This window comes from Pan paniscus, chromosome 14 (genome assembly GCF_029289425.2).
Source record: "Pan paniscus chromosome 14, NHGRI_mPanPan1-v2.0_pri, whole genome shotgun sequence".
Lineage (NCBI taxonomy): Eukaryota > Metazoa > Chordata > Mammalia > Primates > Hominidae > Pan > Pan paniscus.
Window position 1 is genome coordinate 24,885,238 of NC_073263.2, and position 25,689 is coordinate 24,910,926.

The window sequence follows — 25,689 nt, forward strand, 5'->3', positions numbered from 1 at the left end:
GACAGATTGCCAAAGCAATGGAGATGGTTATTAAACACAACAGCCTTTGCGGTGGAGTTGCTGACTCCTCTAAGCTAAATATGTAATAAGAGTTACATTAAACCGCCTAGAAACCAATCTTGGTACAGTATCACATCCACCCCCTCCCCCCGAAAAAAAAACCCCACAAATCCTGCTCAGAAAAAAAAAAAAAAAAATATATATATATATATATATACACACATATATATAGAGAGAGAGAGAGAAAAGTAATGTAGGTCTTTACTGAGGATTGCTTTTTGAGAAAACAGAAAGAGGTGAATTGTATAGCATACAGCAAGACTTTCTTAACAAAACTGTTTATATCATTTTCCTCCCAATTTACAACTTCCTCCTTCCCCATTCCCCTACAGATTATCCTCCCTCTTCTCATCTCCTCACTTCCTGTGTCCTCTCTTTACCAATTCTCACAGAGAGGCAATCACAATGATGTCAGGTGACCAAATGTACTGAGTGCTTTACGGGTATTCTGAGGAAAATGCTATTGCTTTCTTTATTTTAGAGATGAGACAAGCGAGACACAATGAAGTGAAGTAACTTGCCCAATATCACATAGCAGATAAAGCCAAGATCCATGTTATAAAGCCAGACTTTATACAGGCTGACTTCAGAGTCTGTATTCTTAACAACTGTTTTACATTGATTTGCTTCTCAAAATCCATATTAAAGTTCTATTTATGTTAATATGATAGGCTAGAAAATTACCTAGCTTTACAGAAAGAAAGTAAAATAACAGACAAAATATTAAATGACGTTTCTTTGACTCTTGAGTTGAATACTCTTGCACTAGATAGAATATTCCTTATGGTTAAATCTGGCAATCACTCAGTTCCATTATCTTTCCTCGAGACATCTCTTTAGAGGTCTCCAGATGCTTCTAGGAGCCTTTTCTCCTTTTGCTCCAGTTTGCACTTGTGTTCTCTGAGCCTACTGAATGGATATTATCCTGGGACTCTCCTCACCATGGGCCTGAGAAATGTGTTGGTTACTTGTGCTGAATTTTTAGATCCTGTGGTTTATCTTTCTTGATTTACTTACTTGCATTGTTTTATTTTGATGTAGTATATTCTGTATTAACTTCCTGAGAAAGGGTGAATGGAGCATAAATCCTTGACGGGAAGTTTGGCTAGGTCTAGAATTCTGTAATTTTAATTAGGATTTTGAAAGCTCCCAGAGACATATCCTGACTTTCAATGCAGTTGTTCAGAAATCCGCTGGCATTCCGATTTCCCTTTAGGTGTCGCTTCTACTTTCTCAGGATGCTTTTTGGATCTCTTTATCTCCAATGGTCTAAAATTTCAACATAATAAAACTTAGCTTTCTTGTTTATTTTTCTGCCCAGTGTTTTGAGCTCTGTAATCTGAAAACATAAGTCCTTCAATTCTGGGACATTTTCTTGTATTATTTCTGTAATAATTACTGTTTCGTTCTTTTTCCTTCTTCCTTTTTCTTTTTTCCCTTTAAAAATTTTTTTTATTCTTCTCACCTGTCTTCTCTCCCTCATCTTTCTTCTTTCCTATTTCCCTCCTGTCCTTTCTCCTTTCTTTTTATTTTGTTTTATTTTTATTTATTTATTTTTGAGACAGGGTCTCACTGTGTCACTGAGGTTGGAGTGCAGTGGCACGATCTCGGCTCACTACAGCCTCAACCTCTCAGGTTCAAGCAATCTTCCCACCTCAACCTCCTGAGTAACTGGGACTACAGGCGTGCACCACCAAGCCTGACTAATTTTTGTATTTTTTGTAGAGACAGGTTTTTTCCATGTTGCCCATGCTGGTCTCAAACTCTCAGGCTCAAGTGATCTGCCTGCCTCAGCCTCCCAAAGTGCTGGAATTACAGATGTGAGCCACTGTGCCCAGCCCCTTTCTTTTTTCAGTAGAAATTCCTGGTCTGACTTCCTAATTTTACTATTCTTTCACTCCTATTTTTTAAGAATTTACCTTTCTAATCTACTCTCTAGGAAATTCTTAATACTTCATTGTTTCTAATATTTTTAGAATACTCCATTATTTCTAATATTTTTAATTGCTGCAATTATATATATGTACATGTGTGTATGTATGTGTATGTATATATATATACACATATACATGCACATACATATATAATTGTAGACAAACCTTGTGCTCAGATCTTGGATTCTTCTTTTTCTTCCTTTTTTGTCTACTGAGCACAAGGTTTGCCTCCCAAAGTGCTGGGATTACAGGCATGAGCCACTGTGCCTGGCTTATATTTTTAATTTCTAAGTGTTTTCACTTTAAATAGACTTTATTTTTATTTATTTATTTATTTTTTAGAGATGAGGTCTTGCTATATTGCCCAGGCTGGAATGCAGTGGCTGTTCATAGGTGTGATCATAGTGCACTACAGCCTCAAACTCCTGGGCTCAAGCAACCTTCCTGTCTCAGCCTTCTGAGTAGCTGGGAATACAGGTATGCTATACCACAAGATGCTCCAGGCTCATCTTGCATCTTTCCCACCCCAGCCCTAGAATCATCCATTTCCCCAAGGAGCCCTGGTTCCTTTTATTGGAAAATGTTATTAGAATCCAAGATCTGTTCTGAACCCAAGATGACCTAACTGGAAAAAAAAAATCCAAAATCTGAGCACAAGGTTTGTCTACTAGAATGTTATTGTTTCTAAGTGAAGAGATCTTTTTGGTTACATACATTTTCCTATTTTTCTTTGTTTTTCAGTTTGTTCATTTATTTGTTTTCTAGCCTCCTGCTCTGATACATGTAAGAGCTCATCTCTCCTAGGTGAATAATAGTTTTCATTTATTTATATATTTCTTGTAATTTTTGCTTCCTGAACCCTATTCCTTTTAGGTTCTCTCTATGTTTGCTGTTTTGGTCTCTGACTTTGATGTCAGAAGCGATCCTCCAATATCTAATCATCTTTAATGGTCCTTTCCAGCAATAAAATGCTGATTGGAAACTTACTCTTTATAGGAGAATTTGCCTATTGTTAAGCTTCATTATTGAATGATGGGGTAGGGGCTTGGTACTTTTGTTGGGGGTCCCTACATCATTATTTGAAGACCCTGTGCATGTGAAGGGCACAGGGAGCTCTGGGAACAGATGTCCTGTTAGCAGCAGTAGCTGAGTAGAAGCCCCAGTCAGGTACCATATATAGGATCCAGATGATCCAGGCCATCTGCTTCTCTGTTGCCAGCTCTCCCCTTGGTGATTACTGCAAGGAACAGAGAGACCCATTTCCCCTCAATACAAGGGGTGGGAAATGAAGAGACATTGGAAAGAGAAGAGGTTCATTCACTAATATTTGTTTTATTGTTAGTAATATTTATAAAGCACATGATCCAGTTTCAGAGGATTCAATATGCACCTGTGTTCCTACATTCCTATCCTTCCCTTTAAAAATGTTGACATACAATAAAATTCATCAGATTAAGCATTTTCTGCTGCCTGATCTCATCAATTATGCCAAGAGCACACTTAATACTGTTACAATTCAATTGAGTAGTCCACTGCAACTTACAAACTAATCTGAAGGAAGATAATCAGGAAGAGATTTGTTTTTAGGGTTAGTTAGACTGGTGAATATCAAAATACCAGTGTAATCATTGACCACAAGAAAGCAGATGGGAATGAAAGTCAGCATGTTCTCTTCCTATAAAGCTTGGGGGGAGGTCACATTACAGTTGAGAAGATTGCTTAGTTAGCATGAATTCAGAGCAGGGGAAACTAGCTGCATGATAGGAGAGGCTGTTGCCATTCAGCAAAGATCTTGATGCATCAGTCAGCCTATCAGGATGTACCAACCACAAGAAAAGGCAGGAGGGGCTCTGGGCCAGGCAGGCCTCTAGAGGCAGCCCTGAAGATTCATTATTTGAGGGAAATATTAGATTTCCCTAAACTAGGCCTCATTATTGAACAATCCTCCCTCTAAGGGCCCTATTCTGTCTTTAGATATGCCATTTCATCTGCTAGGTTCATATCAAGATGTGGTATAGAAGCTATGCTGTCTTTTTAAGGAGACATATCTGTAACTTAATTAATTTTGTTTTAATGTATATATTTATAATTTCCTTTATCATCCAACTTCTAGGAGACATCAGGTTTTTTCTTACATGTGCCTACAAAAACAACTTAAAATAGTGACATGACTAATAATTGATGATTTTAATAAAATATCATTTTCTTAATTGACTTTGCAATTAAAGACGGAGTTTTTTTGCACAAAAAGTTGAAAGTTAAAATTCACAAAAAGCATCAAAGAAACTATTATTACGGTTTGAAATAATGAGGAATCAGATTTTTTTTTTTTTTTGAGACAGAGTCTTACTCTGTTGCCCAGGCTGGAGTGCAGTGGCACCATCTCAGCTCACTGTAAGCTCTGCCCCCTGGGTTCAAGCCTTAGTCTACTGAGTAGCTGGGACTACAGGTGTGCGTTACCACACCCAACTAATTTTGTATTTTTTAGTGGAGACGGGGTTTCGCCATGTTGGCCGGGCTGGTCTCGTACTCCTGTACTCAAGTGATCTGCCCACCTCGGCCTCCCAAAGTGCTAGGATTACAGGCATGAGCCACCATGTAATCAGAGTTTTCTGCATTTGTTTCTCTGTAATGTTTAATGCTTATTTTTACACTACTAAAAAAAAATGAAAAGTGCCCCTATAAAAGGCACAAGAGATATTTGATATTTTGATTATTATGTAAGAAAATATTTTACATTTAACAATAAAATATTGGTGCTGTTTTTTGGGGGGGAGGCTTAAACAACAGAAATTTATTGTCTTGCAATTTTTTTTTTTTTTTACTTTAAGTTCTGGGATACATGTGCAGAATTTGCAGGTTTGTTACATATGTATTAATGTGGCATGGTGATTCGCTGTACCTATCAACTCATCATCTAGGTTGTTCTGTTGTTGTTGTTGTTGTTTTGAGATGGAGTCTTGCTCTGTTGCCCTGGCTGGAATGCAGTGCACGATGATCTCGACTCACTGCAACCTCTGCCTCCTGGGTTCAAGCGATTCTCCTGCCTCAGCCTCCTGAGTAGCTCGGACTACAGGCACGTGCCACCATGCCCAGCTAATTTTTTGTATTTTTAGTAGAGACGGGGTTTCACCTTGTTAGCCAGGATGGTCTCGATCTCCTGACCTCGTGACCCGCCTGCCTCAGCCTCCCAAAGTGCTGGGATTATAGGCGTGAGCCACCACACCCTGCTGGCCCATCTAGATTTTAAGCCTTGCATGCATTAGGTATTTGTTCTAATGCTCTCCCTCCCCTTGCCCCCTAACCCCTGACAGGCCCCAGTGTATGATGTTCCCCTCCCTGTGTCCATGTGTTCTCATTGTTCAACTCCCACTTATGAGTGAGAACATGCGGTGTTTGTTTTGCGGCTCCTGTGTGTTTGCTGAGAATGATGGCTTCCAGCTTCATTCATGTCCCTGCAAAGGACATGAACTCATTCTTTTTTATGGCTGCATAGTATTCCATGGTGTATATGTGCCACATTTTCTTTATCCAGTCTATCACTGATGGGCATTTGGGTTGGTTCCAAGTCTTTTGCTATTGTAAATAGTGGATGCTTTTATAATTATGTTTACTGTTTACCAGCGAATGGAATATTATAAAAGCAATCACAATTCCTAATCTTGGTGCTTCTTAAGTAAGCATAAATCGTTAAAAGAGCAAGAATATTTCACTTGATTTCGTTTCTTGGCTTTTATTTCTAGGAGTTTTATGGAAGAAGGTGAAGTCTATGATTAGAATTCTCTGTGAAATCAAAGGTATCTGAATTCAGATCTCATTTCTGCCACTTTCTAGCTGTGAATTTAGTCAAATTATTTAACTTCTCTAACTCTTGATGTCCTTATCTGTAAACAGTGGTACTTATCATTATGTTATCCATTGAGTTATTTGTACAGGTTAATGAAATAATGAACAGAAGTACTTAGCATAGTAGCTGGCCTCGATAAGTGCTCAATAGCTGGATATAGCAGCCTTTGCCTATAGTCCCAGCTACTCAGGAGGCTAAGGCAGGAGCAATCAGAGCTCACTCAGCTCACTTGAGCCCAGCAGTTCGAAGCTGCAGTGAGCTATGATTGCACTATTGCACTCCAGCCTAGGTGACAGAGGAAGACCCCCATCTCTAAAAATAATAATAATAAATAAATGCTCAATAAATAATAGTTGTGTGTATGTACATGTTAAGCAGAATAAATCCTAGAGTTCCCAGAAGTATCTAGATACCTGTCGATCCTCATTCTAGATCTTCACCATGGAGTTCAGAAATGTGCTTGGATCAGGCTGTGTTCATTTGGGGAGACTGAACTTGTCTCAGGATGAAATTTGTCTGAATGCACTGTATACTGTATTCAAGTGATCACATTATGTATTCTGCACCTCTGCAATTGAGGAGGTACACCTGGCCCAAGGAAGTGCACATGTCCAGGTTATACTCATGCTGGGCTGGAGGAAGACATACTAGTATTATGTTTCCATAAGGTTGGTGTGATGCTTACTCTTTCAGGACCTAGGGGTTCAGAGACTGGCTCCTCATTCTGTCTTTAAAAAGGTTACTAGCCATTTTTTTTTGTAAGTGTCCTTCTCTCTAAATCCTTTAGATAAGTAAACCTTGATGATTTAGCCAAGTGGTATCTGAGTCTGGGTTTTTGCACTTGCTATTGACATTGGCTGACACAGTGGTTAGTCATGCTTTAGTCTACATGACCACTTTATTGAACACTGGGTTCTGTGGGGTGCGAGCAGACAGTATCTTTCTTTTGCTCCACTGCTACCCTTCAAGCCTGCTTTGCTGGCTGTCTCTTCAACTCTCCTCAATAGGAGCTTGAGCTGATCCTGGAGAAGTACCTGTTTCTCTCATATTTTAGAGTAATCTGACATATATACTTCAAAATGTATCCAGTTCAAAGCTTCTCCTTTTCCCTATACCACCCAGGTTTGATGACAGTGGGATGGAGGTGGGACGGGGTAGGAGAATCTGTTTTGACCGTCTTGGCCCACTTTCTTCCTGCTTGCTTTCTAGCTCCTATTTTGGCTCCCCGAGCATCAGGTCTTACTTGACAAAACCTTTTATAATCTGGCATCACTGATTTGTGTGCAGCAGATGCCTGAATGCCTCCTCTTTCTCCCTTGGGCAACTCAGTCAATTACTTAACCCTTCATCCAACCTCTGGGGCTTGCAGAATGCCTTAATTCCCTGAAGTAGGTGCAGCTCTCTCTAGTTCATTTCTTACAAGCTGACTCTTGGTTTCTGATATACACAAGGCTTGGCTACTCCTGTTTTTCTGGATTCCCTTGAAACTTGTCTGTGTCTGTATAATAACTCTGTGTTCCCACACCTCCATCATATATGCACACATTTATGCTTGAACTACCTTGAGAGAGTTCCTGTTCTTAGCAATAAAAGAGGTCTAATTAGATTATGGGGAAACTGCTCAGAGCAAAGGGAACTGGGCAGGCTTAGGGAACTTTTATCCATGACATGGAAAAGACAGGAATATACTCCTGCTTCATGGAGGTGGACATCTGTCTAGTGACCAGAATATGTGTATCCCTCAAGCACAATGACTTGTTTCCATGAAAGGTGAGAGCAATAAGTGCAGATATATTGTTCCTCTTTGGCTCCCATTTTTTTGAGACTACATGTTGACCACTGCCTTTCTGTTGGCGTGTTTCAAGGCAATTACATAATAGGTTGTTGGTGGCATTTTTTTGTTATATTCCAGCCCTATATATATTATTGACTTCTGTCAATCTTGGATATTTCCTAGGTTTCCTCAGTAACGCATGTAAAATTCATCTTTTGGGGTGAACTCCTACTAAAAAGGCATACTACATTTAGTTATGAATAATAAAGATTCAGCTCTAATGGACTAAATAACATACAAATAGACTTTTCTCTCATTTAAAAGAAATCTGAAGGTAGATAGTATAGGGCTGGTATGGTGCCTCTACAGTATACCATCATGGACCTAAGCTCATACTATTTTTTTGTGATACCCTCCTTTGCATATGACTTCCATTCTTAAAGTCACTCATGGACCAAGATGGCTATTGGAGATCCAGCCATTGTGTCTAAGTTCCAGGTAGTAGGAAGAAAGGAGAAGAAAGTTAAAACAGATGTATGCCAGCTATCTGTCCCCAAGAAAATGAGTGATTCTGGAAGTCTCATCTCATGTTTCCTACCCACCTCTACCTATAAAGGAAGCTGGAGACATATAGTTGTTTATCTGGTTAGTTTGCCACTTTGGAGAAAACTGAGGTTTTAAGGAAGAAGGAAGGAAAGAATAAATATTGGTGGCCAGAAGATAGCGTCCATCATTTATCTTATGTTGACATTGCTTAGTTTCTCTTCTCATCCTTCCTTATCCACTAAAGTTGTCAAGTCATAAAAGCAACTTTCTCAGGTCCCATCTCTGCCAATAGGAAGGGTGTATTTCAAAATAAATGACTATAGTTTGAATTACATACATTTAGCTTTATGGATAACTCCTTACATTTATTTTTCTCATTTATTGGGTGATGAGTGAAAAAATTCATCAGGAAATAGACAATTACTGTTCTGACCTGTGATTGGGAACTTCTGTTTTAGCTTTAAGCTTTTCCCCCTTAACTTTTTAGTTTGAAAATTTCAAACCTACAGAAAAGCTGTAAAATTATTACAATGAACACCCATATACCTTGTTTTGACAGTCATCCTATAATTTGCATTATTGATTTATCTCTCTATATACATTTGGTTGTTGCTGTTGTTCAATCACTTGAGAACTTAATGAATTTTTAAAGTGGAAGGACACTACTCAAATATTTAAAACCCTAAAATATTTAAGACCTTTTCTGAGAATAATTTTCAAGATAAAGACTGTGATTGAAGGCAAATGGTTACATGTAATTTCTAAAAGATAACCTCTCTTCTGGATATTTCAGAGGACCAGAACTGGAGATATTACAGACTCCTTTCAATAGACTTCAGATTCCCACTTCCTTTCTGTCTTAGAACCGCTGCTGAGAGAGGTTCTCAAATGGTTATCCTGATCTGAACACTCCCACCAAAGCAAACCTATTTTAGATATATTAATGCAAACACAAATTAGAAGTTTTAGCCTGGGCAACACGGTGAAAACCCATCTTTACAAATAAACAAATTAGCCGGGCATGGTGGTGGACACCTTTATGTAGTCCGAGCTACTCGGGTGGCTGAGGTGGGAGGATCGCTTGAGCCAGACAGGCAGAGGTTGCAGTGAGCCAAGATGGTGCCACTGCACTCCAGCCTGGGCACAGAGCCAGACCCTGTCTCAAAAAGGAAGAAAAAAAAAAGAAAATTTTTTACAGTGCTATTTCTGTTTGGATAATTCAGTTTGATTATGACATTAACAATGTCATCATCCTGCTGGCAAATCAGCAAAAGATGCAGTTCTCTAACAGAATGCTTACAATATAAGAAGCAAGAAAAGACAAAATGGCCTACTCTAGAATTTAGAATCTGAAGCACTTGCTTCATCCCTGGAAGCAGCAATTCACATAGAACTGACACATAGGTTCAAGTCCTCTAATGTTAAAAAGCGTAATATTTAGAAGATCCTTTCGGATAGGATTTGTTACTCTACCTAGACTAGGTCAGGAAGGTTAAGCCAGATTCCAGTGCTCCATGGTTCTGCTCGGTTGCAGATAGGATTCAGACTTATGTATGCGTAATGCTCAGTTTCTGCTATTTTACTGTTTTCCATTCACTAACCAAACCATTGAGCTTATTGAACACTGCTTTCTTTGGAGTTTCATTTCTGTAGAATGTAAGGATGTAATTTCTTTCTTCACTAATAGGACAAGTGGCACAAGGTATATGAGATGAGAAGGGGTCTCCGAGATCTAGTATTATACTTAGTGCATCTAGTGGTAGATTGCAATAGTGCTCATCAAATATTCCAGATTTTGTCTCTGCAGTGCTCCTCCTTGAGTGATTTGGGGATTTATTATGTAGTATAACTTAAAATATTCTGCCAGATACAAGGCAAGAAATGCTACACTAAAATTTTGATAAAACAAAGTTAAAAGGATAGTTTGCTTGTTAATTGGAATGGCTTCCCCCAAAACCCAAACTTTAATCTAAGTCAGACTTCCTTTATTTCCTTTATAAACGTTCAGCTTCAAAACAGTTATAGATGTGGCTGGGCGCGGTGGCTTACGCCTGTAATCCCAGTACTTTGGGAGGCCGAGGCAGGCAGATCACAAGGTCAGGAGATTGAGACCATCCTGGCCAACATGGTGAAACTCCAGCTCTACTAAAAATACAAAAATTAGCTGGGCATGGTGGCGCATGCCTGTCATCTCAGCTACTTAGGAGGCTGAGGCAGGAGACTCGCTTGAACCAGGGAGTCGGAGGTTGCAGTGAGCCAGGATCTAGCCAGTGCACTCCAGCCTGGTGACAGAGTGAGACTCCATCCAAAAAAAAAAAAAGTTACAGATTTACAGAATTATTACATAGTGTGCTCATATTCCTCACACCCAGTTTCCCCTATTAGGAAATTAGTCCCTATGATATTTTTACATGTTCTTTCTTTCCTGTGAATATTACAAGTCTTGTTCATTATTATATATTTAAGTATATATACTTAAATTTTGCTATTACTAATTGTAGGTTGGTATTCTTCAATAGTTTTGGAAAGAATACACGAGAAAATCAAAAGACATAGGGAGTGCCTTTCTATCTTCCCATAAAAATCATGTGGATCTTTTTTTTTTTCAGTCAAAAGGAAGTCTCCTAGACTTTATGTGAACAATCCTCTTACTGACCACCCTATAGCCATCACTGAAAATAGCTTTCTCTATATCACCGAAGCTTTAAAACTCACAACAATCTTTTATTTTTGCCTCCTGTTCGATAACTATGAAGTTTTTATTTATATCTTAATCCAAATATATCCCTTTTTTCTTTTTTATCATTCCCATTATGACTTCCATGACGTTTAAAATGTTATGGCCGGGCACGGTGGCTTACGCCTGTAATCCCAGCACTTTGGGAGGCCTAGGTGGGCAGATCGCTTGAGGCCAGGAGTTCAAGACCAGCCTGGCCAACATGGTGAAAACCCATCTCTACTGAAAAATACAGAAATTAACCGGGCGTGGTGGCGTGCGCCTGTGATCCCAGTTACTTGGGAGGCTGAGGCAGGAGAATCGCTTGAACTCAGGAGACGGAGGTTGCAGTGAGTCGAGATGGCGCCACTGTATTCCAGCCTGGGCAACAGAGCAAGACTCTGTCTCAAAATAAAGTAAAATATAAATTAAATTTAAAAAACAAAATAAAATGTACGTTTCTTTTTAATTATACAAACACAGAGGTGGTGTATTAGTCTGCTTGGCTGATACAACAAAATACCACAGACTGAGGTGGCTATAACAACAGACATTTACTTCTCTCAATTCTGGACGCTAAGTCCCAGATAAAGATGGGGCAGTTTGGGTTCCAGGTGAAAGCCCCTTCTTGCTCTGTCCTCACATGGCACACAGAGGAGAACAAGCTCTTCGTTGTTTTTTCTCATAAGGGCACTAATCTCGCCATGGGGGACCCACCAAGGTGACCTCATCTAAATTGAATTACCTCGCAAAGGCTCCATCTCCAAATACCAACATATTGGGGTGGGGTAGGGCTTTAACATATGGATTGGGGGAGGAGGGAAATAGTTCAGTCCACAGCTGGTGGCAATGCCCAAGCTCAACGGAAGATTAAAGTACTGAATTAGGGAGAACTGTGAGATGAGGTTAGAAAGACTAATCATACGGAGGTCATCAAGTGCCAAACTAAAGAGCCACTGGGCTTTTTAGATCATAAATCCGGGGGTTGCTTATGGGATGGATTTTGTTAGAGATCACGAGTAGGAAAACCATCTGGGGGAGTAATATAACAATCCCTGAGGGAAAAATAAAAACTAACACTATGATGACAACCCTCGAATGCACCACCACCAGGAAGCCTTTCCTGATGCTTCGCCAGAGAGGTTCTCTTTAAACGCGAATTTTTCTTGAGTTATCCTAGAAATGTAAGTTACACCTCACATTTCGCCTTCTTTCGTACATGTTCTTGTGCGTTTCCTAATCCTTCCACTTTGTAGTTCCTCCAGCACCGGTTGTGTCCGAGGGCCCTTCTGGCGGAGCCACACTCGCTCGGCCCAAAGTCCCGCCCTCCAGCATCAGGATACACGGACAGTATTTGTGGACTTGACCGCATCCCAGGAAATCCAGCGGGCCTGGCCACTTCTGGGCGCCAGGACCACAGCCGGCCACCCCACGGACGCCTGGGACGCTCTTCTGGGCCCCCTTCGGGGCTGGGCGTCGGGCTCGCAACAACTGCGACCAACTGGCTCCGCGAGGCCTGGGGCGCAGGGGTGGGGCTCACGTCGTGGGACGGTTGCATGGATTATTTTCGATTGATTTCCGAACCTTCAGGAAGCAGACACGCTCCCCTTCCTTCTTAGGGATGGGGCGGCAGCCAACGAAAGCCCGAAGCCGCCTCCTTTTCTGTGTGGGGAGCTTGGAGATGCTCAGGAGGGACCTCCCCGATTCTGCGATTCTGAGCATCATTTTTGGCAGGAGGCTAGATAGAAGTAGTAATTGACATTCATCACCCTAAAGTGCGGATTATGTCAGTACAGATGCTACGATAGAAGAACTAAAAAAATGACAGAAATGGTTTTATTGTTTTTAAACTCTGGGAGCCTACTCCTTTAAGAGATTAGGCAGGGCGCCTATTACCGCCTGGTCCCAGCGTGCCTTGCGCGGCTCGCCGTCCCTCACTCACTTACCAGGGCTCATTGCGTGACGGTTACACTTCCGGCGGGCTACGTGCGCGCGGCGAGCGCCGGGCGTACTTTTGCGTGGTTGCTCCACCCCCTCAGCCTTGCCTTCGCCGCCGTTGGGGCTGGAAGTTCTCGCCAGGTCCGTGCCGGGCGAGAGAGATGCTGCCCGGCCGGCCTCGGCTTTGAGGCGAGAGAAGTGTCTCAGACCCATTTCGCCTTGCTGACGGCGTCGAGCCCTGGCCAGACATGTCCACAGGGTTCTCCTTCGGGTCCGGAACTCTGGGCTCCACCACCGTGGCCGCCGGCGGGACCAGCACAGGCGGCGGTTTCTCTTTCGGAACGGGAGCGTCTAGGTAACCACACTTTCTCGCCTTCCTGGCCCGGATTCACCCCCACCCCCACCCCCGCAAAGCTCCCTTGGTGTCCCCATCCTCTCTCTTCCTGCTGGCTTCCTTCCCAGTGGGGCTGGAGAGAAGCACTTAATCTAGCCGCCCGGCGTCGTAGGCCTCTCGCCGCGGTACCCGGGCCCAGCGCGGCCTGGTGAAGTGGAGGGCGGGATGGGTTCTGTGCTGTGAGGTTTCCGGAATCCACGTATAGTTCAGGCATTGTTTGGACCTAGTGGGGTCTTGACTGCGTGGAAGGGCCTGGGGGTCTACCCCGGAGCTTTAGCGATGTGTCAGTCTTAGGCATAGAATGAACATTGAATGAATGAATGAAATTATAGCATACTGTGGAGTTTTATGATAGATAATTCCGATTTCATTGCAGCATTTGCGGTTTCGGATATGACGGTGTTTTAATAACTTTGTGGTTTTTAACCAGCTTTTCAAGCTTTTGTGCCACATGGGACCTTATCTGTTTTTGTTAAAAGAAAAAAACAAAAACACTTTTTTACAGTGTTTATTAGTGGTAATTTTCTGCAGTATGTGCAGATTAGTATATCTGATGCAAGAATGTTGTGTTGTAGTAACTCAATTTGTCTTTTACTTAAATTACAAAACGTAGGTAGCATGTTTCTTGTTTTTGTGCAACCCATTAGTTCAGGTGGCGACAAAAACATAACTATCCAGAAAGAAACAAAGTGGTGAGACATTTTAATGAGAGATTTAAGCTTTAGAACTCAATTTTTTTTAAGATAAAGGTGGAGGGGTTCATAAAGTTAAGGAATGTGCACACTGTCAGCAAGATACTTCCTGAAGCTTAAAAGATGTGGCTGTAGATTTAAAAGGCAAATACTTAAGCATGACCTGCAGTTTAAAAAGGGAGGGAGGAGGAACCACGGACTACACAGTCAATTCAGAAATTTGAATTTTCATCCATACCTCCGTTATTCTTACTCTACTCGCTCAACAACAGGTCCTGATAATGTTACTTCTGCCATTTCTGTTTGTCTTTATTTCCAGTTCCACAACCCTGCTCAGGCTATTGTCATTCGTGGAACAAATATTTATTGGACAGATTCCCATGTGCAAGGCTCTGTTTTAGGTATTAAGAGTCTTGCTCTCTTGATCCTTACATTCTTATGAAAATAATTTTGATTCTTGTCAGATTTTTAACCAGCTGTCTTTCTTGTTTTAGATGAAAACTACTCCAATCAACTTCTTCAATCTGTTCTGCCACATTGTAGCCAGAGTAATTGAAAAACAAAATTCCCATTGCTCTCTCTTTAATCATTACCCGCCATCGTTAGAATGAAGTTTAAAAAAGAAAAAAAAACTTACCATAGTCTGCAAGGTCCACTTCTGCTGGAACCTCTGGGGACTCATCTTGAGCGGGACTCATCTTGAGCCCATCTTTTTATTTTAGCTATCCAGACCCACCGTTAAAAACAAACACACAACTACCACCCTAAATAACTGAAATAAAGTTGCAGAGAAAGATACCTTTACTTCATGGGATGCACTTTGATATTTTCTATTTCTTTTTTTTTTTTAATGTTGCTTATGACTTGATGAATTAATTTTTATATTTCTCTCATGGTCCTGATCTTAGAAAGCCTGTCCTAGCAACATGGCCTTTTCTCTTTTCAAGTGGGCTTTGCCAGCCCCTTCCTTGCAAATATCAAATGGTCTTTTCCCCAGAGAGGCCTTTTCTGACCTGTCAGTCTAGGGGAGATTTCCATTCTCCTAGTACTCTTAGAGTGCTGATCACAATTGTAATCTGTTTGTTATATTTATTGTTAACTTGTTTGTTGTCAGATCTCAGCACTAGAATAATTAATATCTATGTCTCTCACTGACTAGAAACTGCCTGAGGGCAAGGTCTGAGTCTAATTTACCACCTCATTGTCAGTCCCAAGGACAGTGCCTGGCATAGAAAAAGGGCTTTAATAACAATTTGAATGACTGAGCAAATGAGTTATTAGTAATAAGCTATAAAAAATTACCCAAGTTTTAGAGAGGCTTGGATAAATTAATGAAAGAGGAGACTGTCCGACATAAATTTGTTAGAGTGCTGGTTGGGAGGCCTGACAGCCCCTAGTGCCACCTAGTGATTTGATGTCTTGAGGTTGGTCATTTTAGGGGAGTTCTCACATCTGGAAAAGGAGTATAATATATTACCTGAGTTGATGAGTGAGATGAAGTATTTAAATATTTAGCATCAAGTCTGGCACTTGCTAAGTGCTCAGTAAATCTTAGCTATTATGTTAGCTACCAAGTCTGCATTAGGGCAAGCTGGGCAAGTTAAAATAACATTCCAGATGTGATTGAGTCAAGTTGCCTTTTCTACAGTACATCCTATCAAGTCCTTGGCAGATAACATTGGTTTGAGGCAATAATTGGTCAAGTCTAGGGTAGCTTTTGTTTTTCTTGAATTTAGTAAATTTCACTGCCACCAAAATTTCTTTCTTGCTTTTGTGGTAGAGAAAAATTTCATTTTGATGTGTTTCTTTGGCAGTATTTTCAACTTTCATTATGTAATACTTCATAATGTCTTCAGTTATGTTGTCAAGACATTATATATATATACATATATATATATATATTTTTTTAAGACAGAGTCTCACTCTTGTTACCCAGCCTGGAGTGCAATGGCGCGATCTTGGCTCATTGCAACCTCCACCTTACGGGTTCAAGCAATTCTCCTGCCTCAGCCTCCCAAATAGCTGGGATTACAGGCACGCTACCACACCTGGCTAAATTTTTTTTTTTTTTTTTTTTTTTTTTTTTGGTATTTTTAGTAGAGATGGGGTTTCACCATGTTGGCCAGGCTGGTCTCAAACTCCTGACTTCAGGTGATCCATCCACCTCGGCATCCCAAGGTGCTGGGATTACAGGCGTGAGCCACCACACCCAGCCGCCAGTAATGTTTTAGTATCCCCCAAATACTCATTTACCCTAATCCACATTATACACACAACAGTGTCAAAATAACAATACGATCAGACTACTACCAGCTAAGCTAAATGTTTTGGCATATATGCCCCTTTTATGGTTGTACTACCTATGTTGTCTGGATATAGCCATTACATACTATATTCTTTTGCTTGTAGCGCTCACTTAGGTTTCTGTGTGTGTGATCTCACTTAGTTTTGATTGTAGCAATATGTTGTTAAAAATACCTTTTAAATTAAGACTAAATGTTTAAAGATCTGTGGGGTTTTTTTTTGTTTTTTTTGTTTTTTTTTTTTTTGAGACGGGGCCTCGCTCTGTCTCCCAGGCTGGAATGCAGTGGCGCAATCTCAGCCCGCTACAACCTCCACCTCCTGGGCTAAAGTGGTCTTTCCACCTCAGCTTCCTGAGTAGCTGGGATTACATTCAGGTGTGCATCGGCACGCCTGGCTAATTTTTGTTTTTTGGAAGTTTTTTGTTGTTGTTTTTTCGGTAGAGAGAGTTTCACCATGTGGCCCAGGCTGGGCTCAAGCTTCTGGGCTCAAGCAGTCTGCCTACCTCAACCTCCCAAAGTGCTGGGATTACAGGTGTGAGCCACCCGGCCTGGTCAAGATCTGTGTTTTAATTGTTAGCGAGAGCTTACCGCCCTGCTTTGTCTCCTGCCTCGCCTTCATATGCCCAAGGTGCACACAATCACATTTTAAAAATCAGTACTTCTCCTTTTACCTACTCAGTATGGATGGCACATCTCAAGTTCTACCCTTAATAAGCTCCTCCACCTCCATTCCCCTCACAGTGATTAGCTCTTTGCCTCAAACTTCTGCATTGTCTCTTTGCCATCGTTTGGTACTTGATTATAATCTGCCTTATAGTAATTCTAAACTTACTGAAGGTGTGTACATTTCTACTGCTTGAATTATCTCCTGCTTGAGTATTTCTTTTCCTCCTTGTCCCCCAGTGTTTGCAAAAATTTGAGTGGCTTCTTAAGCTGATTATGAAATTGAAGACACCCGGACCCAAGTAACTTGGAGAACTCTTCTGGCTTGGAGTACAGTTATTTGTGTTGTTTATCCCCCTGGTAAACGGCATGTTCCTTGACTAGGGGACATCTTTCTGCTCCTTTGCTATTCCTGGCATAACGCCTTGTACATAATATGTTTAGTTAAATTTATAAGTATCCCTAATGATAACAGTCATAACAACATTTATTGAAGTTAATTCATCCTGTGCTCTGAACCCTTATATTTAAAAAAAAATTCTGCTGGCCGGATGCGGTGGCTCACGCCTGTAATCCCAGCACTTTGGGAGGCCGAGGCAGGTGGATCACGAGGTCAGGAGATTGAGACCATCCTGGCTAACATGGTGAAACCCTGTCTCTAGTAAAAATACAAAAAATTAGCTGGGTGTGGTGGCAGGCACCTATAGTCTGAGCTACTCCGGAGGCTGAGGTAGGAGAATGGTGTGAACCCGGGAGGCGGAGCTTGCAGAGTGCCACTGCACTCCAGCCTGGGCAACAGAGTGAGACTCCGTCTCAAAAAAAAAAAAAAAAAAAAATCTGCTAAGTGGGTACTGTTAATTCCTATTTTGCAGATGAGGAAATAGAGGCTCAGAAAGGTTAAGTAATGGCACACAAGTACCAGAACATGGGGGGATTGGTACTGGAACCCAGCCACACTACTGCTGCCAGGGCTTTTGAGACTTTAAAAATGACATTGGGTTCTCCCATGGTGATTATTCTTTATGGAAGGGCAGCAAAGGAAATAATAAAGATAACTATGTAGGATAAAGAGAATTCGCCATTATGCTGTATAGTCTCCCTTAAATCTCCTACATAATTTTTGAAGTGTCAACTTGTCAAAATTTGCTTATTTTCACAGTTTGTCTTCCCACCTTTTCATAGCAAATCTGAACCCCTGAGTCTTGATAAGAGTAGTTGAAAAGTTGTGAAGTTTGTTCACTTTCACTTGTTTTTATCAGCTGTTTTTTTAAGCTTTGCAACGTGCTCTGAAGAGTTTCTGTTAATGAATACATGATCCTGAGACAGGGTGATTTTGCTTTGCATTTAACTTTTGCCAGGAAATGTCCCCACTAGTTTTTCTATGCTTTTTTTGGTGGTAAAATACCTAACTCTATGCTCTCCCCAACACCACATTGCCCCATGAATGTGGTAATGTAGCAATGGAAAGCTAGTGAAGATAACTTAAAATAACTTTTCTATGGCCATTTAAAAATATGCTAGGTTTCAAAAATTGGTGAAAGCAGAATAATTGTGATCCCTACTTATGATTACCTTGAGATCTGGAATCTTTATTGCTGTAGACTGCTTTTCTTGAAATCTGGTATTGTATTTTTTTTCTTTTTGAGAGGGAGTCTCGCTCTGTCACTCAAACTGGAGTGCAGTCACACTATCTTGGCTGACTGCGACCTGCCTCCCGGGTTCAAGCAGTTCTCCTGCCTCAGCCTCCTGAGTAGCTGGAATTACAGGCGTGTGCCACCACCACGCCTGGCTAATTTTTGTATTTTTGGAAGAGACGAGGTTTCACCCTGTTGGTCAGGCTGGTCTCGAACTCCTGACCTTGTGATCCACCTGCCTCGGCCTCCCAAAGTGCTGGAATTACAGGCGTGAGCCACCACACCCAGCCTGAAATCTGGTATTGTATTTTTTAAGACTACTTTTACATGTGGATTTATTTTTAAGGAAGAACAGAAACATATTTGAACTTGGTGGGTTAAAGGTAAATTTATTTTTCTTTTTGGGTCCTATGACAATGTATTAGATATGTTACGTGAATGAAATTATCTTGAAGAGTTAATTTTTATTTTTCTTAAGTAAATATTGGCTCTAGCAGACTTCCTTTTGTGCATGTGATTTTTGTTTTGTTTTTGTTTCTTTAAATAAGCAACCCTTCTGTGGGGCTCAATTTTGGAAATCTTGGAAGTACTTCAACTCCAGCAACTACATCTGCTCCTTCAAGTGGTTTTGGAACCGGGCTCTTTGGATCTAAACCTGCCACTGGGTTCACTCTAGGAGGAACAAATACAGGTGAGGAGGATCTGATCACATTGTCAGAGAGTAGGCTTGGGATATTCTTTCCTAAATTGTGTCCTGTATCTCTCTTTACAAGGATCATCACTGGTAGTAGACCTTAAAAAATGGTAAATGCTAAGATGAAAAGAAATGCAAGGAATTGGAATTAAGGGCTAGTGATAGGCCCAATCATTGACTGTCATCTACTCTGATATAAGGAAGGAAAACATACAATTATTAATTTAAATTTTTGGATTATATAATGTAGTGTTTTTCCTTAGTGGAGATTGTTGTTTAAGCCAGCTTTATCAATTTGGAACATTAACATACATGAGATAATCAGCACCCTTACTGTAACATAATTTCTATTGTTTTTCTTTTTTTAGATACACAGTCTTGCTCTGTTGTCTAGGCTGGAGTGCAGTGGCATGATCATGGCTCACTGTAGCCTTGCAGCCTCTCGGGCCCAAGTGATCCTCCCACCTCAGCCTCCTGAGTAGATGGGACCACACGTGTGCACCACCATGCCTGGCTAATTTTTTTTTTTTTTTTTTTTTTTACTTTTTTACTTTTTGTAGAGAAGAGGTCTCCTCCTGGTCTTAAATTCCTGAGGTCAAGTGATCCTCCTGCTTTGGCCTCTCAGAGTGCTGGGATTATAGGCCTGAGTTACCATGCCTGGTCTATAATTTACGTTCCTAAGAGATGTTTTACATTTTTGTATTATTAAAACAATAAGTGGGAAAAGGGCGATAGGTAAAGGACTTGAAGGTTTCAAAACAATAGAAAGTTTTTGTTTTTAGTACAGCTGGAAAAATAATGTTTCACTGGAGCTGACCATTTAAAAAGTTTGCTTCTTTATTTACCCCTTATTTTCTACCCTTAGAGCCTCTTGGTCATTCTTACTACTTTTTGCGTTGATCTTCCAGCTTTGAGTGCAGCACATTTCACAGCCACATCTAGAAAAATGGAAGAACTACAGGAATAAATATGAGCAAATTAGTCAGTGAGCTGCTTGAGACAGCTCAGTATAGCATTTTGTTTGGAGTTGCTTTTTTTGGTCTTGCTTAATTTTGTTATAAGCAATAGTTATTTGCATTTTATAAATTTTATTCCTTAATCAAATTATGTATGGCTTGTAATATGAAAACCAGTGCTATGGGAAAAATGCGTGATTAGTGGCAGATACTATGATATGTATTGTTCTAATTAGAAGTGTTGTCACTCCCTGAGGGTGATTTTAAGTCTTTCCCTTATGACAGGTAAACCAAAAGAATGTCATCTTCATTGATGATTAAATTTTATTTCTCTTTTTGTCCCCAGGAATAGCAACAACTATAACTACAGGATTAACTCTGGGTAAGAATTTTTGAGGAAAGATCCCAGCTCTGTGGTCTTCTAATAATTTTAATAAATTGAGTGATCTTTCTACTCTTCTCTCTTCTAATATTTCACAGAGCTGGGGTATAGAAAAAAGTGTGTATCACAGATGGTGACTTATCGGAGATCCTTTCAGTATTTGAGTAGTGAAAAAAAGGAATGACTTCGTAGAGTACTTTTATAATTCAGAAAAGTATTTTAAATGCAGAAATTGTTTTTAATGTGGAAGTTTATTTCATATTACTTTTTTAGTCATTTGACTCCAGTTAGTGGAAAAAACACCAAACTTTAAGCCAGAAATTTTGGAATTAAGCCTCTAAAATACTTGTGAGGCCTTAGGTAATGTTTGGGGGCTTTTAGTTATCTATAAAATTGAGGGTATTGAACTAATATCCGAAGACATAATACTTTCTGTAGTGTTAATGCTAAAGGGAATGTGAATAACTAGGGTTTCAGCCAGCTTTCAATCTGGATGGCAGTAAACAATGTGAAAGCAAAGGAAAAGGAAATGAAAGAACATTCAGAAGCTCTTAAATTGAATTTTAAGTTAAAGGAAAGGAAAAGGAAATGAAAGAACATTCAGAAGCTCTTAAATTGAGTTTTAAGTTAAGGATTGGCAGACTTTCTTCATTTGGATGCTACACCTGTTATTAACAGAAAACAACACATCTGTTTATCAGCAAAGTTTTGGACTGGATTAGCTGCAAAGACAAGCAAGTGAATCTTCTTGTTTTCTTTTTTGCTTTTTTTTCCCCCATCAGACAGGTTCTTCCTCTGTTGCCCAGGCTGGAGTGCAGTGGCACCATCACAGCTCACTGCAACCTCAAACTCTTGGGCTCAAGCGATCTTCTCTGGGGTTCCCAAGTAGCTAGGACTACAGGCACATACCACAACCCTTAGCTAATTTTTTTTTTTTTTTTTTTAGAGACGGAATTTTGCTCTTGTTGCCCAGGCTGGAGTGCAATGGTGCAATCTTGGCTCACCGCAACTTCCGCCTCCTGGGTTCAAGTGATTCTCCTGCCTCAGCTTCCTGAGTAGCTGGGATTACAGGCATGTGCCACCACGCCTGGCTAATTTTGTATTTTTTGTAGAGATGGGGTTTCTCCATGTTGGTCAGGCTGGTCTCGAACTCCCAGCCTCAGGTGATCCACCCACCTTGGCCTCCTGAAGTGCTGGGATTACAGGCGTGAGCCACTGTGCCTGGCCTTTTTTTTTTTTTTTTTTTTTGGTAGAGACAAGGTCTCAGTATGTTGCCTAGGCTGGTCATGGACTCCTAGCCTCAAGCCACGTGCCCTCTTTGGCCTCCCAAAGTGCTGGGATTACAGGCTTGAGCCACACCAAGCCTGAGTCTTGTTTTCTGAGGTTGTAACCCCATACGTGATTTCAAAGCACTGCACTCTGGCAGGAACTTCTAGTTGTGATCAGGGCAATCCAGAAGCATAGTTTCTGGCTTCTTTTCTCTCAGTGATTTCAGGTTAAGTCATGCAGGTCATTCATACATTTCTTTATTTAATATTGTTTGAGCAGTTACTACTTCCTAACCATGCAGCCTTGTGTATACATAATGCCTTGAACATTGAATATTGTGGCACTGCTGGTGAGGATGGTCCTTGATGATGACATTGGGAACTGCTAAGGGTTGGAGCAAGACAGTCAGTCTGTTGTGAGGTGAAAGGGATAGGCAGGTATATTAACATGTTCTTGTATAATCTGATAAATGTCCTAAAAGATGTAGAGGCACCATGAAAGGCAGAGGAAGAAAACAGTATGGTTTACTTTATGGGCAGGAAGCATTTCAGAGAGAGGAGTGGCAAGTGCAAAGGCCCAGTCATAAAAGCGTTCTGGGAAATATGAAGTATTTTGGTTTTGGAGCTTAGAAATCAGAGGTGGAAATGGTGGGCAGAGTTGAGAATTGAGGAGCAGGTTGGGACCAGATAGGAAAGGGAGGTATATGTCATGCCTTTAGACTCTATTTTAAAGACAAATCTAGAGCCAATAGGAATCTTAAATTGGGCAGAATCACCAGGATATTTGTGGGGGTTTTTTGTTTGTGTTTTCTTTTTGTTTTTGTTTTTTATGAGACGGAGTTTTGGTCTTGTTGCGCAGGCTGGAGTGCAATGGCGTGATCTCAGCTCACCACAACCTCTGCCTCCCAGGTTCAAACAATTCTCCTGTCTCAGCCTCCCAAGTAGCTGGGATTACAGGCATGCGCCACCACACCCAGCTAATTTTGTATTTTTAGTAGAAACGGGGTTTCACCATGTTGGCCAGGCTGGTCTCGAACTCCTGACCTAAGGTGATCTGCCCACCTCGGCTTCCCAAAGTGCTGGGATTACAGACGTGAGCCACTGCACCTGGCTTTTTTTTTTTTTTTTTTAAGGTAACCGAGATAATTTTAAGAATAGATTAGAGGTTAGAGGAGACTGATACCAGAGAAATAAATGCTGTTGTTGTAGTTCTTAAGAGAGTTATGGCCTAAGCTAAGGTTTTTAAGGATGCTTGTAGTACAGGATATTTCTGAGGTAGGATCGACAGGATTTGTAACTAATGGAGTACAGGAGAAGGAAAGGATGTCAAGGATGACTGGTTTCTGGCTTGAGCAATTGAACTGAGCAAGGTTGGAGATTTAGCAAAAAATGTTTGTGGTGAGATACGTAGGAGGCCAAAGGGACATCAAGATAGAACTAGACAATGAGGACTTAGGTGAATGTCAGTTTAGACTTAATCACCTGTAGGAGAAATGATGAAAGTGAGTGAGTCATTGGGGAAGTAAGGAGGTAGGAATGGAACTCTAGGAAGTGTCAGTTAAGACATGAACAGAGGAAAGAGAGCTACAGAAAAAAAGGACTGAAAAGGAATAGGGAGACAGCTGGGGGCTGACAGAGACACAAGGGCCAGAAGAAAGGAATAGAGAATGGTTATTGATAGAGTATTAGAGAGGAGGGACCATTTTTCTGCTGAGAGGGAAAGGAGGAGGATAAATGCTGCATTAGAGGTAAATCTAGGAGTAGAATAAAAATTGATATGTTACATCGATTGGATTTTCTTTTCTGTTTTTTTATTTTTTGAGACAGAGTCTCACTCTTGTCTCCCAGGCTGGAGTGCAGTGGCACGATTTCAGCTCACTGCAACCTCCCCCTCCCAGGTTCAAGTGACTCTCATACCTCAGCCTCCCGAGTAGCTGGGGTTACAAGTGTGCACCGCCACATTCAGCTAATTTTTGTATTTTAGCTAGAGGCAGGGTTTCACCATGTTGGCCAGGCTGGTCTTGAACTCCTGACCTCAAGCAATCTGCCCATCTTGGCCTCCCAAAGTTTTGGGATCACAGGCGTGGGCCACTGTACCTGGCCATTCTTTTGTTTTTCTTAAAGAGCCATCTTTTTTGTGTTCACCATGGTTTAGTCTCAACTTTTACATATTTTCTCTCACAGATACACCCTTCTTCTATTGGTAAAAGGTAGTATCATGAACTTTTAGGGATCCTTATTGAAACCAGTATAATAGAACACTTACAGGTAAAGTAGGATTTTTGTTTGTTTATTTATTTATTTATTTATTTAAATAGGAACGCCAGCCACTACATCTGCAGCTACAACAGGCTTCAGTTTAGGATTCAATAAACCTGCAGCATCTGCCACACCATTTGCTCTGCCTATTACCTCTACCTCAGCTAGCGGTCTGACTCTTTCGTCTGCTCTGACATCAACTCCAGCAGGTGAGGCGGAATGAAAAACCGTTGCATTTAATGGTTAAATTTCAGTTTTATCTGGTTAGAGAACATAGATAGTCACCTTACTACAGAAATTATTGATTTATAAAGAAGAAAATTCAGCTTTGAGCATTGAAGCAGGAGAGGCTGTCTTGGGAGATAGTCCCTATTTAGAGAGCAAAGCAGGGGAGAGGGCTAGAGAGGTAAAATGTAAAGCTGTTAATATTGACTTTGTTTTCAAGGAGGCATTTAGTGACGGGAAGACAAAGACTTGGCATAAACCTTGCCTGGCTTATGATTCATTTAATATGAAGGTGAAGTTGGTGGCCTGGGTTGAAGACAATATTGCTATCTAGAATCAGTTACCTGGTACCATTCTAATACTCCTCAAAGCCCTTATTTCTGTCACAGATTTTCGTTTGAAGCTGCTATTTCTCTTTATTCTTAAGTATGTAATTTTTAGCAAGTAGTTCTTCCAAAGAGCCAATTTTATCATGGATGTCAGTTTTTAAAAACATCGTATTTGTATTTTTCTATGGTGCTGTTAAATAAGTTGCCTTTTGAAAGCTTACTATCTCTCTTTTTATAGCATCCACAGGATTTACTCTAAATAATTTGGGTGGGACAACAGCCACAACTACAACTGCATCAACAGGCCTCTCTTTAGGGGGAGCCTTAGCTGGTTTGGGAGGTTCACTTTTCCAGAGTACAAACACAGGAACATCAGGTAATTGATGGTATTTATTCTCCAGAATAGTAAATATTTATATTTAAATGTACTTATTTTTATTTTAGTACTTTGAGCAGGTCACTTTTTAATCTGCATATTTTCCTTTAAATATGAAAACCAGATTATAAAATGATGGTTTTCATACATAATTGGATGTATTAGCCGTATTCTATTTATTTATTTATTTATTTTGAGATGGAGTCTTGCTCTGTCACCCAGGCTGGAGTGCAGTGGTGTGATCTTGGTTCACTGTAACCTCCACCTCCAGGGTTCAAGAGAGATTCTCCTGCCTCAGCCTCCTGAGTAGCTGGGATTACAGGTGTGTGCCAGCACACCTGGCTTAGTTTTGTATTTTTAGTAGAGATGAGGGGGTTCACCATGTTGGCCAAGCTGGTCTCAAACTTCTGACCTCAAGTGATCCGGCTGCCTTGGCCTCCCAAAGTGCTGAGATTACAGGCGTAAGCCACCGCACCCAGCCTATTAGCCATATTTTAGAAATACATTTTCCTCTTTCTCAATATTGACTAACCAGATAAGGAAACAAAGAAGAGCCTGTTTAAGGAGTCAGTCAACTGATCTAGAGATAACATCTCTTCTAAAAAGAACAAAAATTGTATCAGCTCAGGAATGCATGGTCTTATAGAAGTATAGATTTATTAGGCTGGGCACGGTGGCTCACACCTGTAATCCCAGCAC

General features: G+C 40.7%; 1 protein-coding gene across 5 annotated transcripts in view; it reads left to right on the plus strand.

The window, feature by feature from the left end:
- Positions 1–10,772: 10,772 nt before the first annotated feature.
- Positions 10,773–25,689, plus strand: part of NUP58 (nucleoporin 58) — a 50,426-nt gene continuing 35,509 nt past the window's right edge. For 2 of the 5 annotated variants that reach the window (XM_055096567.2, XM_003818352.6), the window contains exons 1-5: positions 10,773–13,170; positions 19,050–19,192; positions 20,498–20,533; positions 24,120–24,269; positions 24,853–24,990. In XM_055096567.2, coding sequence (XP_054952542.2) covers positions 13,064–13,170; positions 19,050–19,192; positions 20,498–20,533; positions 24,120–24,269; positions 24,853–24,990 — 574 coding nt within the window. In that variant the 5' untranslated portion in view covers positions 10,773–13,063. The remainder of the gene's footprint in view (positions 13,171–19,049; positions 19,193–20,497; positions 20,534–24,119; positions 24,270–24,852; positions 24,991–25,689) is intronic. The other 3 variants (XM_055096568.2, XM_003818353.6, XM_055096566.2) reach the window with 2 other exon arrangements.